Source organism: Mustela putorius, unplaced genomic scaffold (assembly GCF_011764305.1).
Source record: "Mustela putorius furo isolate JIRA1106 unplaced genomic scaffold, ASM1176430v1.1 tig00004041_pilon_pilon_pilon, whole genome shotgun sequence".
In the NCBI taxonomy this organism is placed as follows: Eukaryota; Metazoa; Chordata; class Mammalia; order Carnivora; family Mustelidae; genus Mustela; species Mustela putorius.
This window is the reverse complement of record NW_025422176.1, coordinates 3,042,607-3,057,957: the sequence shown is the minus strand read 5'-3', so window position 1 is coordinate 3,057,957 and position 15,351 is coordinate 3,042,607. Positions and strand designations below refer to the sequence as shown.

The 15,351-nt window shown below is 35.3% G+C and overlaps 1 protein-coding gene across 1 annotated transcript in view; it reads left to right on the top strand.

Annotated features, from left to right (window-relative positions):
- Positions 1–14,944, top strand: part of LOC101693766 (phospholipid-transporting ATPase ABCA3-like) — a 119,333-nt gene extending 104,389 nt beyond the window's left edge. The window contains exons 27-32 of the mRNA XM_004780131.2: positions 6,992–7,179; positions 7,792–7,962; positions 8,341–8,531; positions 13,407–13,480; positions 13,881–13,995; positions 14,672–14,944. Of these exons, the coding sequence (XP_004780188.1) occupies positions 6,992–7,179; positions 7,792–7,962; positions 8,341–8,531; positions 13,407–13,480; positions 13,881–13,995; positions 14,672–14,694 (762 nt within the window). The 3' untranslated portion in view covers positions 14,695–14,944. The remainder of the gene's footprint in view (positions 1–6,991; positions 7,180–7,791; positions 7,963–8,340; positions 8,532–13,406; positions 13,481–13,880; positions 13,996–14,671) is intronic.
- The last annotated feature ends 407 nt before the right edge of the window (positions 14,945–15,351 follow it).

Below are 15,351 nucleotides of genomic sequence, written 5' to 3'. Positions count from 1 at the left end.
ACAAGGTGACGGGTATTAAAGAGGGCATGTGTGGTGATGAGCACTGGATGTTATATGCCACTAATGAAACACTGAACACCACATCAAAAATGAACAATATATGTTAGCTAATTGAACATAAATTTTAAAAAAATAAACATTAAAAATTTTTTTAAAAAAATGGAAAATGAACAAAGAAAAACAGAAAGAGACTCTAGATACAAAGAACAAACTGAGGGTTTCCAAAAGAGGAGGGGATAAGGGGATAGACAAAATAGGTGAAGGGGATTAAGAGGTACAAACTTCCAGTTATAAAATAAGTAAGTCATGGAAATGATAAACACAGCAGAGGGGATATAGTCAATAATATTATAATAACATTGTTTAGTGACAAATGGTAACTATACTTATCATGGTGAGCACTGCTTACTGTATAAAATTGAATTACTATGTTGTACTCCTGAAACTAACACAATATTGTAGGCCAACTATACTTCCATAATAAAATTTAAAGAAAATAAGTAAAAGTATAGTATTGAAGTCTCCAACTCATATTTTTCAGCTGTTTATTTTTCCCTTCAAATCTATTATTCTTTTCTTCATATAATCTGGAGCTCTGATGTTTGGTGCATATATATGTATAACTATTACATCTTCATGGTAAATTGATCTTTCATCAATATATAATACTGTATTTGTCCTTGTCATAGTTAGTGGCTTTGTCTATTTTGTCTAATAATTGTTTAGGCCCATCTCTTTGGGGCATTATTTGCATGAAATTTTTTCATGTCCTTTAACTCTCATCCCATTTGTATACTTAAACATAAGTCAGTCTGACTAGATAGCAGATATTTGGATCACGTTTGCTTTTTTAATTCATTTTACCAATCTACGCATTTTGATTGGGAAATTAAATCCATTTACATTTAAAGCAATTACTGATAGAAGGACATCTGGGTGGCTCAGTTGGCTAAGTGTCTGCTTTTGCTCAGGTCATGATCCTGGGTCCTGGGATCAAACCCTGTTTACACTTCCCACTCACCAGGGAGTCTGCCTCTCCCTTTCCTGCAGCTCCTCCCCACTACTTGTGCTCTTTCTCTCAAATAAATACATAACATCTTTTTAAAAATAAAGGAATCACTACTAGAGAAGAACTTACTTTTGCCATTTCTTGTTTTATGTATCTCTTGTGTTTTTTTACCCCTAATTTCCTCCATTACTGCCTTACATTGTGTTTAGCTGATTTTTTTTTTAAATGGATGTTTTGATACACTTATTTCCTTTTGTATATATTATAAAGTTATTTTCCTTGTGATTACCTTTGGGATTTAATTTAACATCTTAAAGTTGTAACCATCTCTTTTGAATTGGTATCAACTGAAATTCAATCACACACAAAACTTTACTTCTCTACACCTCTGTTCCCATGTCCACACTTTGTCACTGTTGTCACAAAATACATCTTTATACTTTGTGTACCATTAAATGTTATTTTATGCATTTGCCTTTTAAATACTGTATAAAATAAATAGTTGAATCATAAGTCAAAATTGTAATAATTCTGGTTTTAAATGTGCCAATCTATTAGCTTTACCAGAGATCTTTATCTCTTCATACAGCTTTAATTTACTGTCTAGTGTCCTTTAATTTCAGTGTAAAGGATTTTTTTAGTGTTTATTAAAGGGTAAATCTGATGGTTTTAAACTCCCTCATTTTCTATTTATTGGGGAATTTCTTATTTTCTCCCTATTTTTGAAGGACAGTTTTGTTGGTATAGAATTCTTGGCTGATTCTTTTTCTCACATTAAATATATCATTCCACTCACTACTTTCTAGCCTCAAAAGTTTCTACTGAGGGACTCTTGTGTTACTCAGTTAAGAATCCAACTCTTGATTTTGGCTAAGATCATGATCTCAGGGTCCTGGGATAGAGCCCTGGATTGGGGTCCAAGCTCAGTGGGGAACCTGCTTGAGGGTTTTCTCTCTCCCTCTTTTTCTGCCCCTCCCACTGCTCGTGCTCTCTATCTCAAATAAATAAATAAGTCTTTTTTTAATTAAATAAAAATTAAATTATAGATGAATTGAGGAATTAGCTTATCTTTGTGTAAAAATCCTAGAATTTTATTTTATTTTATTTTTTTTAAGATTTTATTTATTTATTTGACAGAGAACACAAGTAGGCAGAGAGGCAGGCAGAGAGAGAGAGAAGCAGGCTCTGCACTGAGCAGAGAGCCCGATGCGGGGCTCGATCCCAGGGTCCTGGGATCATGACCTGGGCCAAAGGCAGAGGCTTTAACCCACTGAGCCACCCAGGCGCCCCAAAAATCCTAGAATTTTAAAAGATTGACATACTTATAGTGAACATAATACATCTTTCCAGGTGTTGGATCTCATTAAATGTCTCATAATAATGGTTTTAAACTGGGGTTTTACACTAAATTTTAGGGATTTTACACTAAAGAGGCAATTTAGTTTGTTTGGATATAAGATCTTGAAAAAATAGTACTGTGTGTAATTTATTTCTACATATTATGTTTTAACATTTATTTAAGTGATTTTATATTTTATTATATGCTGATTGTCTATTGAGTGCAACTGATTTTTTAAAAGATTTATTTTAATTTTTTATTATTTTTATTATATTATGTTAGTCACCATACAGTACATCATTAGTTTTAGATGTAGTGTTCTATTCATTGTTTACATATAATACCCAGTGCTCCATGCATTATGTGCTTCCTTAATACCCATCATCAGGCCAACAGAGAGCAAGGGGAGGGGCAGAGAAAGAGGGAGAAAAGCACACTCTCCCCACTGAGCACAGAGCCCACTGTGGGGCTGGATCTCAGGACCCTGAGGTCATGACTTGAACTGAAATCAAGAACCTGATGCTTAACCAGCTGAGCCACCCAGGTACCCTGAGTGTGACTGATTTTTAAATATTGAAGTTGTATTCAATAAAATTACTAAACTCTCTTAATTCTAATATTTGTCTATAAATTATATTGGAATGTTTACTTTTGGGGGGGAATGTTTACTTTTAAATCATGACTGCTACAAATAACAATTTATTTTCCTTTCCAATCTTAGGCTTTTTTCCTAGCCATGGCTAGAACCTCTCCTTGGCACAGAGTAGAAATGGCAATTGCAGATTCTCAATCTGAAACTCACGGGCAAATTTTCTTATTCATGTTTTGTTTTTTATCTGTAAATGCCTCTTAATTACCCTCATTGGCAAAAGATATTTTCACTGTGTATAGAAATTTGAGGTTTGCCATTATTTTTCTTTAGCAAATTGACCTGTTGTTTCCCTATCATCTAGTTCCCATCACTACTTTTGAGAAATTAGCTCATTCTGATATTCCTTTATAGATAAACTTTCTTTTCTCTGTAGCTTTTATATTTCATCTTTGTTTTACATAAGCTTCAATATGAAATATTTAGATATGACTCTAAAATTTTGTCCTGCTTGGAATGTATTGACATTCTTCAATTTATCGATTGGTGTCTTTAATCGGTTCTGTAACATTTTCACTTAACGATTTCTTCAAATATTTCTCCTGTTCCTTTCTCTCCTTCTGCAACTTTGGCTATCCACATATTTCCAATCTATCCTTCACTTTCACAATTCCCCATTTTAAATTTTTCTGCTGCATCCTAGCTGCTTTCTTATTACCTAATCTCCAGGTTAAGTTAATTTGTTCTATTGTCATTAAGTTGCTGTCAAATGCATTCACAAAGTTTGTAGCCTGCTTTATTTATGGACTTACTTTATTTATTTATTTTTAGTTTTTAGATGTTATATGTGGTTCATTCCCAAAATATCCAAGTGACTTTATACTTTTCTTTCTCATAAAGATTTTAAAAATTTTATTAAGCTATTAAGTCTTTTATTTTAATTCCAGTGTGATTAGCATATAGTATAATATTAATTTCAGGTGGACAGTGTAGTGATTCAACAATTCCATACATTATTCAGTGCTCATCATGATAAGTATATTTTTCAGTACCATCACCTATTTCACCCACTACCTACCACCTCCTCTATGATAACCATCAATTTGTCCTCTATAGTTAAGAGTCTGTTTCTTGGGTTGTCTCTCTCTCTTTTCACTTTTGTTTGTTTCCTTGTTTCTTAAGTTCTGCATATGGAATGAAATCATGTCGTATTTTTCTTTCTCTGACATTTCACTTTGCTTGATACTCTCTAGATCCATCCAGTGGTTACAAATGGCAAGTTTTCATTCTTTTTTATGCCTGAGTAATATTCCATTGTATATCTATGTATATACTGCTTCTTCTTTATTCATTCATCAATCAATGTACAGTTAGTCTGCCTCTATAATTTGGCTATTATAAATAATGCTACAATAAACACTGGGGTGCATTTATCCATCTGAATTGTGGTTTTCTGTCTTTGGGGTAAATTTCCAATAGTGGAATTACTAGACCATAGGGTAGTTCTATTTTTAATTTTTTGAGGAAACTCTACTTTTTTCCACAGTGGCTGTTCCAGTTTTCATTCTCACCAACAATGCAGGAGGGTTTTCCTCTCTCCACACCCTCAGCAACACCTGTTGTTTCTTGTGTGTCTGATTTTAACCATTCTGACATGTGTGAGATGGTATCTCCGTATAGTTTTGATTTGCATTTCCCTGTTGATGAGTGATGTTAAGCATCTTTTCATGTGTCTGTTGGCCATCTGGATGTCTTCTTTAGAGAAATTTCTGCTCATGTCTTCTGCCCATTTTTAAATTGGATTATTTGCTTTTCGGGTGAAATTTAAACATATTTTGGATACTAACCCTTTACTGTATATGTCATTTCCAAATATCTTCTCCCATTCAGTAGCTTGTCTTTTATTTTTATTTTTTTTTTGTTGTTGTTTCCTTCACTGTGGAGAAGCATTCTATTTTAATATGGTCCCAATATTTAATTTTGCTTTGATTTTGTCTTGGGAGACATATCTAGAAAAATATTTCTATGGCCAAAGCAGAGAAATTACTACCTGTGTTCTCTCCGAGAATTTTTATGGTTTCAGATCTCACATTTAGGTCTTTAATCCATTTTGAGTTTATTTTTGTATGTGGTAAAAGAAAGTAGTCCAGTTTCATTCTTTTGTTGATGAGACTGGAGACTGTTTTTTTGTCACATTGCATATTTTTGTCTCTTTTGTCAAAGATTAATTGACCATATAATCATGGGTTTCTTTCTGGGCTTTCTATCCTTGTTCCATTTATCTGTGTGTCTGTTTTTTGTGCCAGTACCATACTGTTTTGATTACTACAGCCTTGTAGTACAACTTGAAATCTGGAATTGTGATACTTCCAGCTTCATTTTTTTTCATGAATATATGTTAAAGTATTAAAAATTTATTTAGGGGCGCCTGGGTGGCTCAGTGGGTTAAAGCCTCTGCCTTCGGCTCATGATCTCAGGGTTCTGGGATCGAGCCCCGCATCAGGCTCTCCACTCAGCAGGAAGCCTGCTTCCTCCTCTCTCTCTCTGCCTACCTGTGATCTCTGTCTGTCAAATAAATAAATAAAATCTTTTAAAAAAATAAAAATAAAAATAAAAATTTATTTAAACATAATAAGCACAATCATTTGCACATCTGATCTGATAATTCCAACATCTGAAGTCACTTCAAATACATTTCTCGTGAGTATCGTTTCTACCCATGGCATTCATGGTATCTTTTTCTTTGTTAATTGAGTTATGGTTGTATGCAGCTCATTTACTTTCAAAAATTATATGGGAGAATAATTTTAAACCTTTAAAATAGAAAAAAGTGTTTCTTTTATGACCCAGCAGTTGCCCTACTGGGTATTTACTCCCAAAGATACAGATGTAGTGAAAAGAAGGAGCACATGCACCCCAATGTTCATAGCAGCAATGTCCGCAATAGCCAGACTGTGGAAAGAGCAGAGATGCCCTTCAACCAATGAATCGATAAAGATGTGGCCCTTATATACGATGGAATATTACTCAGCCATCAGAAAGGCTGAATATCCAACTTTTGCTTCAACATGGATAGGACTGGAGGAGATTATGCTAAGTGAAATAAGTCAGCCAAATTATCATATGGTTTCACCTATTTGTGGAACATAAGGAATGGCATGGAGGACATTAGGAGAAGGAAGGGAAAATGAAAGGGGGGAATTCAGATGGGGAGACAAACCATGAGAGACTAGGGACTCTAGGAAACAAACTGAGGGTTTTAGAGAAGAAGGGGGAGTGGAGATGGATTAGCTCAGTGATGGGTATTAAGGAGGAAGCACTAGGTGTTTTACAAAAACAATGGGTCATGGAACACTACATCAAAAACTAATGCTGTACTATATGGTGACTAATGTAACATAATTTTTTAATAATGGGTTTGTTTTGATTTCTACCAAGAGATTAGGGGTATAAACAATCTGGGATTACTATTAATTAGTAAAATCTCAGAGGAAAAGTATGAACTTTAAGTATTTAGAATAATTTTAACTATTTTTAATTTTAATTAATTTTGATAAAATTATGTTATTTTTTATCTATGTGCATCTGAATGCAAATCTATAAAAGGATTAGTTATTGGCAAAACAATAGTCATTGCATTCTCCTGTTTGTGGAAGTGTGGAAAGTCTTTGCTTCTGGTTCAGCCTTACTATGAAACAAGATCTATACAGGGCTGTGCAGGTTGTGCAGTGCAAAAAACTTCAATGATGGCCATGTTCTTTAGAGTTTCTTATTACTGAGGGGAGAATCTTGTATTCTAATACTCCTCCAAATTCAGTACGCTCTGGGATTTTAACTTTTTCATTGCTAAGATCTTTAAAAATCAATTGAGGAAGCTGTTATTCCAACTTAATATAATAGGTCCAATAACCATCATTGTATAGACTTGAAGAATAAAAATTCTTGGTAGGACTCTTAGAGAAATGGTCTGGAAAACTGTGGTCTTCTATCTCATCCAGGGATGACCAGTGGAATAGATAACTTGGGTCCTTATTAAAGCAATTCTTGTAATCAGGTGAAGTCAAGAGTTGGCTATTGTCCTCAATATGATGCATTGTTGGAATACATGACTGGTCGGGAAATAATGATCATGTGTGCCAGATTATGGGGAGTATCTGAGCCCCAGATTCAGCTCTATGTGAATAGATGGTTGAGTTTAATGCAACTGGAAGCCCATGCTGACAAGCTTATCAGAACCTACAGGTGAGTCATTTCATTATGATGATCTTTGTGTTGCTGCCATTAATGCTGACATGCTTCCCTGTATTTCTGGTGTTTGAAATAAATGAGCACAGTTTCACTTAGGTCCCTCTATCACACAATTATCTAATGGTAAAACTATTTCACAAGTTGCTAGGTTTCAGATAATAGTAATAAGACATATCAATGTAGTTCCAAGTATTTCCTTTGCAGAGATGAAACTAAAAATCCTTATTCTATTTGAACTGTAGCCTCTAAATCTCAAAAGGGATTATATTATTCTTCCTAGTGTCCATATGGTTCTTTGTCTCACAAGAAAGTAGGAATATAGGCCCTTTGAATTATGGTAGATTTTTATACTTGGAAAATCATGGTACCCTAGGCACAGGTAAATAAATGCCCCTGACAGTGTACCTAAAATCAGTCACTCATCTACATTTCAAATGAAAATTAATTGATATGTACACCTGTACTGGGTTTGCTAACGTATTGAAGTGTAACTAATCAACATTGTGGAATTCCATATTACGTTTGTTGATATGTTTATGCTCTTTCCTATAAGGAACTAATTTATATAGCCTCTCTTTCCCCTCTTCTCCTTCTATGACCATAAAGTGGAGGAACCAAACGTAGGCTGAGTACTGCTATTGCCCTAATGGGAAAGACCTCAGTCATTTTGCTGGATGAGCCATCAACGGGCATGGACCCTGTAGCCCGACACCTGCTCTGGAATGCTGTGACATGGACATATGAAAGTGGCAAAGCCATCATTATAACTTCCCATAGGTGTGGCTCATTTGGAGGCTTGAATGAGGGTTGGCAAGTATTGTAGTGGCTATAAGTGAGAATTATTTGATGCTAGGAATATTGATAATAAATTTGCTTAGGTATGTGATTTTCTCCTTAATATTAGTGAATGGAATGACCAAAAATCCTCATTGAGTTAAAGAATTAAGAATGGGGAGAGAGCAGGAAGTTCAGGAGATGTGTTTGGGGATATGTACCCTACTACTAATTATTTTTAAAAATTTCACTTTTCAACTATGATCTTTATGATGAGCAAATTCCATTTCACACTGAAAAGAGAGTCATAAAATCCTGGCTCTGTTTGAACTACAGAATGTTCTCCAAAACAGAATTTTTTATGCTATTATGTTTTGCTAGATTGGAGGAATGTGATGCCTTCTGTACCAGGCTGGCCATAATGGTGCAGGGAAAGTTTCTGTGCCTGGGTAGCCCTCAACATCTCAAAAACAAGTTTGGCAACATTTACATCCTGAAGGTCAAGGTCAAGATTGATGCACAGAAGGGTAAACTGGATGGTTTAAAGTATTTCATCACACTGACATTCCCCGGTAAATTAAATTGAACTAACTTTTATATAGATGTTTTAAAGCATGGGTTTTTCTGTTTCACCATCCATATGTTTTATGTCTCTAATAACTGTTTCTTATGGTTTATTGATATTTATTGATCTTCCATACTGAATTGGGAATCCTTCTGATAGTTTCTTAGCATAATAAGACAAAAGTTTCCCACACATACAAAAGTTCTCACTCAGCTCTTGTATCATTTTAATAAGGCAGCTTTGGATTCAAGCTGTCAATATAAATTACATCACTAAAGTCATGTTTTTTAATATAATTCCTAATTATTTTCACATATTACCCATGCAAAGTTTTAAGGCTTTTTTCCTCCACCTATGCATGTATCCCCAGTCTTTTGGTATCTTGGGCAGGATGTGGTATAGAAATGCAAACGAGAACCACTAAACTTTTCTCTTCTCTCAAAACTAGTTCTGCTTCTGCTGCTAAATTCAACAAGCACCTCTCTGCCTACATGGCATAATACCAGAGATAGCAACTATTTTTTTTCTGCCCTTTCCCTCTCTTTCCAAACATAAAGCAGAAGCTTGGCAAAGATTTTAATGATGGTTTTTCATCTTTCCTTCCACTTTGTTAGGCTGAGCAAAATATCACAGAACTTCCTATTGTATGTCAGGTTGAGGAGTTGTAAGTTTATCTTCCAAGCAATGGAAAATAGCATGATTGATTGCAGAGCAGGAATAGAGATCACAAAACAGATAAGAAATGAATGGAAGAGCAGAAGTGAAAAGCAGATATATGGGAAAATGATTACACCAGTGTTGGTCATAGTGATGGTGAGGTCCTATGACACCTGCAGATGGATGTGTCCATTACGAAGTTCAATACTCACTTAATGCATTCATTCAGCACGTATTTTTGAGTACTTATTCTATCAGACTTCTATTTCATGTGGTGTCTAAAGAAGCTGTGACGAAAAAACCCTCACGTATTGTGTGCTGTCCTAGCTCTGCTTGAAGGAAGGACACTAAACTCTGACCCAAGACCTTGAGGATGTGGACACAAGAGGTTTAATGAGAATGTGGGTTTGAGACACATTCTCAACTATAAGGTGGTTGTTGCCCTGTTCTTCCTTACATCATCCTGGAGCAAATACCTATTCAAATATGACAATCAAAAAGAAACCTGGCATGGAACCTACATGTAAATGTTGATTTTTAAAAAGAAGAAATAAATATTACAAGCAAAAGTCATCTAGAATGTTTACTTTAAAGAGGATTTGCCACTATAATCAGATATTTAGAATAAATTATTCTACATAATCCCAAGGAAATGGTGTGAGTTCTTTTTTTAAGATGCAAAGATTATTCTATTTCTACAACATGGAAGATTATATATTCTGAAAAGTACTGTTGGTAAAACAAAACTAAAAATTGATCAAAATTAAAACAAATACATTTTTAATACAATAATTGGCTTACAAAAAAAAGAGAGAACAAATTTTAACCTGCAAACAGGAAGGAATAAAAAAAGAAGAAACAAAACAAAGGAAAAAGTGAGCACTTAGAAAATGCTAATTGTGGAAGCAAATGCCATTGTAGCACTGGGATCACTCTGGATCCTCTTCAGTTGAGAAGCTTATGCTGAGACTGTCATGTAAAGGGGGACCCTCAAGTGGGCGGTCAGGGGCATCCTATGATTCCAAGCAGGAGCAAGCAGAGATCCTCTCTGGAGGAAAGGATCTGAAATTTAAGCTTTGAGTGTGGGGAGAAACAGAGGATGCAGGTATGAGAGAGTGCCAGAGGAAGATCTACACTGGGAGGCTTTATTACTTTATACATCCCAGAAGACTCTCAGAAGGAATCGGACTGGACTAAAGCTAAGAAAGATATTCTGTCCCACCTCACCTTCTACATAGGAAACTCCTTCTAAAGCTTTAAGAAAAGTAATTTCATTTAAAGATAAATGACTGAAAAGATTATAAATTGTAAAAGATTATAATTGAATCCCACAGAAAAATATCATAAATAAAAGAGGATAAAAGAAAATACCTATAGACATTGAAAGAACAGCAGAGCTATAAGGCCACAAAGCAGATAAAACTATTATCTAATATTTCAACATAAGCCTAAAGAATTAAGGCAATGAATGGTATATAAGAAAATCCTAAATTCCAATTGAAAAGATAAAGAGATTAGATGGCTAGCCAACAGGGTGATATGCAGACATTGAAGAGGGTATTTTAAGTTAGACATTTCAGAAATACTTATCAAGAGCAAATAAACCACATAGAAAGCACAAGGGAAATGGAGATTGGAAAGGAGAAAAACAGAAAACCACTGAACAGAAACACAGGTGAGGTTTCAAAATAAAGTAAGCAAGAGGCAAGGCAAGGACAGTCCAACACAACAATGAAATTAGTCCAAAAGGAGAAAAGCAATGCCATAGATTAGAACACATACTAAAAAACAAACAACAAAAATACCTAAAAACTATCATTCAAGAAAATTTCCTAAGATGAGACAAACTTGTTTACTGAAAAGACAACCTGAAAAATACCAACACCACCAAGGAATTTTCCAATCTAACTGTTGTATTTTAATAAAAAAGTGGAATGACCTTTGGATCCCAGATTTAAAAAAACAAGGGGAAGAAGGAAAATTTATAAGGGAAAGAAAATTAGATTGATTTGAGGCTTTGTGACAAAACCTCTTATGCCAAGAAAAATGTAAGCCATAGTTTTCATATATAGCCAAAATGATGTTCAAGAATAAAATTCAAAAAGAGTTATAAACAGGTATTCAGGGGATATTACTCCTGATGGCTCTGCCTGAAGACTATGCAGACAAAAATTTCATGTCAACCGAGGAATGACTAGAGAGGTGTCTGCACAGGAACTATTGGTGAGCCCTGAATGTTTATTCCAGTATCTTAAAAAGATGGGACAATTTAACTTTAGAATGAAGTTAACCATTAAAACAAAATAAATACTCTATCACAAGTATAGCAGTAAGAAAAAGAACCAGCCACGAAGTGAAACACATACACACGCAGTCATATTTTGTATATTTACATTTGTATTTATATTTATGCATTTACCTGGTATATATGCATATATAACTTTACAAATTATATAGGAAGACTGTAACTAAATATATTGTTCCATTCAATATGCATAAATAGACTTAACTCCTGCATTAAATGAAAAGAAAAAAGTCAGCTTGGCTCACAGGCAAAATTCAGTTCTCTGGTAAGAAGTCAGCACTACCAAAAAACACAAATTAAAGAGGTTAAAATTTTAAAAATGGGTTTCATAATTCCCTTGCTATCCCATATTTGATCTTCAGCAATTTATTACATTTTTTATTTCAGCTTATGTTATCTAGTTGTGTCTGCCTTGTACAAGCAAATGCTATGGGTCTGATCTTCTCTGTAGATGCCTGTCTCTACCCAGATATGGGTTAGTTATTTGCCCTGAGTTTGTCCTGTCAGGAAACTGAGGGGTTCAAGAAATGCAATAATTTGCAATATGTCCAGCTTTCTTGTACTAACAGTGGGAGTGACAGTCTTTCCAAGTCACTATATCTCACAGGTGAAACTGGACCAATTTTTTAAAAAGCAATGGCCCAATGATTCTACCTACAGCTATATTTTAGACACTTGCATCCACCTATAAAAAGAGATAAGTAAAATAATAATTTAAGTCAGTAACATTCACAACAGTCAGACAGTAGCCTATGTCTATCAGTAGCCTAATGGAAAATAAATTGCAGAATATTCATATGCCAGATTACTATTTAGAGAAGAAAATGAATTATAGCTATATGCAACCGCATGAATGAATCTCACAAACACTGAATGAAAAAAGAAGAAAGTAAAGAAAATGTACTAGATGATTCCATTCACATAAAGGTCAAAGGTAGGAAAACTCTACCTCAGTTTTTAGAGGTATATGCATGGTAAAAACACCTTTGAAAAAAAAATGTCCACAATAACAATGAAGGTATTGGTAATTTTTTATCGGGAATTAGAGGCTGAGAAGTGGGACAAGGGTGAGTCTGGGTTACTATTACTTGGCCTAAATAGGGTGAATTCATGAGGGTTTGCTTTGAAAAATTCATTAAACTCCATGCTTCAAATTTTTCGCACACAAAAAAGAGTTTTATGGGATCACGGAGGCAATACATGCATTAAAATTCACATTAAGAAAATACACTCATCCTTAGGAACATGTATTTTTTAAAACATTTTGACCCCAGTATCCAATTTGCAACAACCTACAAATCATGCACTGATAAGTGTAAACACATTTATTTGTTTCAATTAGAAGTGCTTACCACCCTCTCCCCTTTTGTTCCACCAGTGGGTTCTTATTCCCAGCGAACAAAACCAGAACCCACAGCCTGACTTTGGTGACTCCCATGTATGATTTCCTCTTTCACAGGGCATGTAATAATGAAAAAGCAACGAGGCCTTGTCCTGCTCTCCTCCCCAGCAAGCACACCGCACATGCATACGTAGCCACACAACCAGAGTGAAAATCTGGCCAGTTCATATTCTCAGCACTATGTTCAGGAATAAAGTCTTTCTAATGTTAGAATTTTAGAAGGCTCAGAGTTTTTACATAGGGTTATCAGAGCTGACAATTTTATTGTGCCGGAAAGCCTGCGCTCAATAATTGCTATGAACTCCACATAATAAGACTATTTCACCAGGAATAAATCCAAAAGTAATTAACCATGCCATATATATCAAAGAGAGCAGGTTATTTGACCATGTTCCTTTTTGTATTAACAATGTCTATTCATCCCTCTATTGTGAATAATTAAGCTAATGTAACAATATTTTGGAAATTTAAAATGATACATGCAAGATTATTCATCTATCCTGTCTTTCATTTCTTAGATAGTGTATTAAAGCAGGAGAATCAAGGGATCCTTACCTACTATATTCCCAGCAAGGACAAGAGCTGGGGAAAGGTAATGTAGAAACCATGACCTTCGAACATTACATACTAAGAAAGCACCAATGATGGGGGGGGGGGGTAGTTGATATCCAAGTATGTGTAATGGGAGCCTGACCTTGTATGAGGAACAGAAAAGTAACGTAAAGTATGTTATTTTCCAAAAGTCCCTAGAGTTTAATTGATTTGTTCCTTAAATCCCATTGTTAGTCTATGTCCATTAAGAGAATGGGGACAGAACTGCTTCCTTCGAGATTCTCAATTATGTTTTCTACATTTTCTTGTCTCCCCCTTTTGTCCTCCAACATTAACTTGACAGGACTTGGAGGAAGTGCGGGAGAGGCTTATCTGGGTTGGGCACTGGAAGGGAGGACTATAATGGTAACTGCACTTTTTTATTGCTGTTGTTACTAAAGGTGTTTGGTATTTTGGAGGATGCTAAAGAACAATTCAATTTAGAAGACTATTCCATCAGTCAGATAACACTGGAACAAATCTTCCTGGCCTTTGCTAGCCCGGAGAACACAGAAGGTGATTATAAAGAAAAGGTACCATGAGATTCACTCCCAACCAGTTACACTTAGGTCTTTCCCAGACTCTCCATCTACACATGGACACACAGATGGGCATCACTATGTGTGGGCATATCTTGATAGAAGTATATTTACATAATAAAGACTCCCTTTCCCCCAAAGAACATATGTCACTCTTCTGTAGATTTACATGAGTGGCCTGTGCATACAGCACATCCAAATCTAAAGACATTTGTCGAAATTCCTGTTCATTTTCCTAGCAATATAAAAGAGCGTCATTAATCAGGGTAGGGAAAGGACCTATTCCTGAGCATTCTGAATGTTTAAACAGAAACATTTAGAAATGGCGGTGCTGTCAGATGGGACAGCTTGAAAAGCACGAGGATGATGGGTCAGTACTCGAGTTATGGCTAAGAGAAGCATTAAGCCTGTATCCGATCATCTTTCCCATGACTGCACACATAATTTTATACCAAAAAGGATCTAATTAAAATCAATATCAAAGTTTAAGGGGTAGGGTAAGTTGGGTTTTTATTTCCAAAACTCAAACCAAGATTCTTCATTTGTAAGAGAATCTTTGTACCAAGACATTTAGTGTGCCAAGAACAGAAAGCAAAACAGTGCTCTAAAAACAGTGTGTTTTCTTCCCTATTCTCATCCCACTTCTGATTAAGAGGGAAAGAAGAAGAAGAAATGAAGAGGGAGAAGAAGAAATGAGAGGGAGACAGAGAGCTCTTCCTCAAATCTTGTTTGGGCACATGGAGTCCCCCCATAAGCCACATGAGAACTCTCATCACGCTCAAGATTCCTGGGCAGATGAGCAGATGAGTAGGGATGACTGTTGTCCAGTTGCAAGACAGAAGGAGTCCATGAAACTACTCTATTTTGAGATGGTTTGTTTAAGGTTTCTAGATTCTCATTTGGATTTTGTGAGTAATAAAATAATACCCAGAAGCTATTCTGTGTTTTATTGTTTTTAGGTATAACTCTTTATGGGTTCCACTCCCATACATGCCATACATTACCAGTGATTTCAGTAATTGCAAAATTTGTTTACAAGGCTTGCCACCTTTAAAAGGGGAGAAAGAACTCATTTGATTAAGTTATTACTTGCATCTGGTCTCACAGCTGGGATCAATAATGACTCTTTTTAATACTCCTTTAATGTGGTACTCTCTTTCCCTGTCCCTCCCTATCTTACAATCCACCTCTTATCTTCCAGCAAGAAACAAACAAAAAATTGTAGGCCTGTTCCTCTACTAAGCACTTAGCATGCATTGCATCATTTAGTCCTACTACAAACCTCTGAAATAAGTAGTGCAGCTATTATTATCCTCACTGTACATGGAAGACA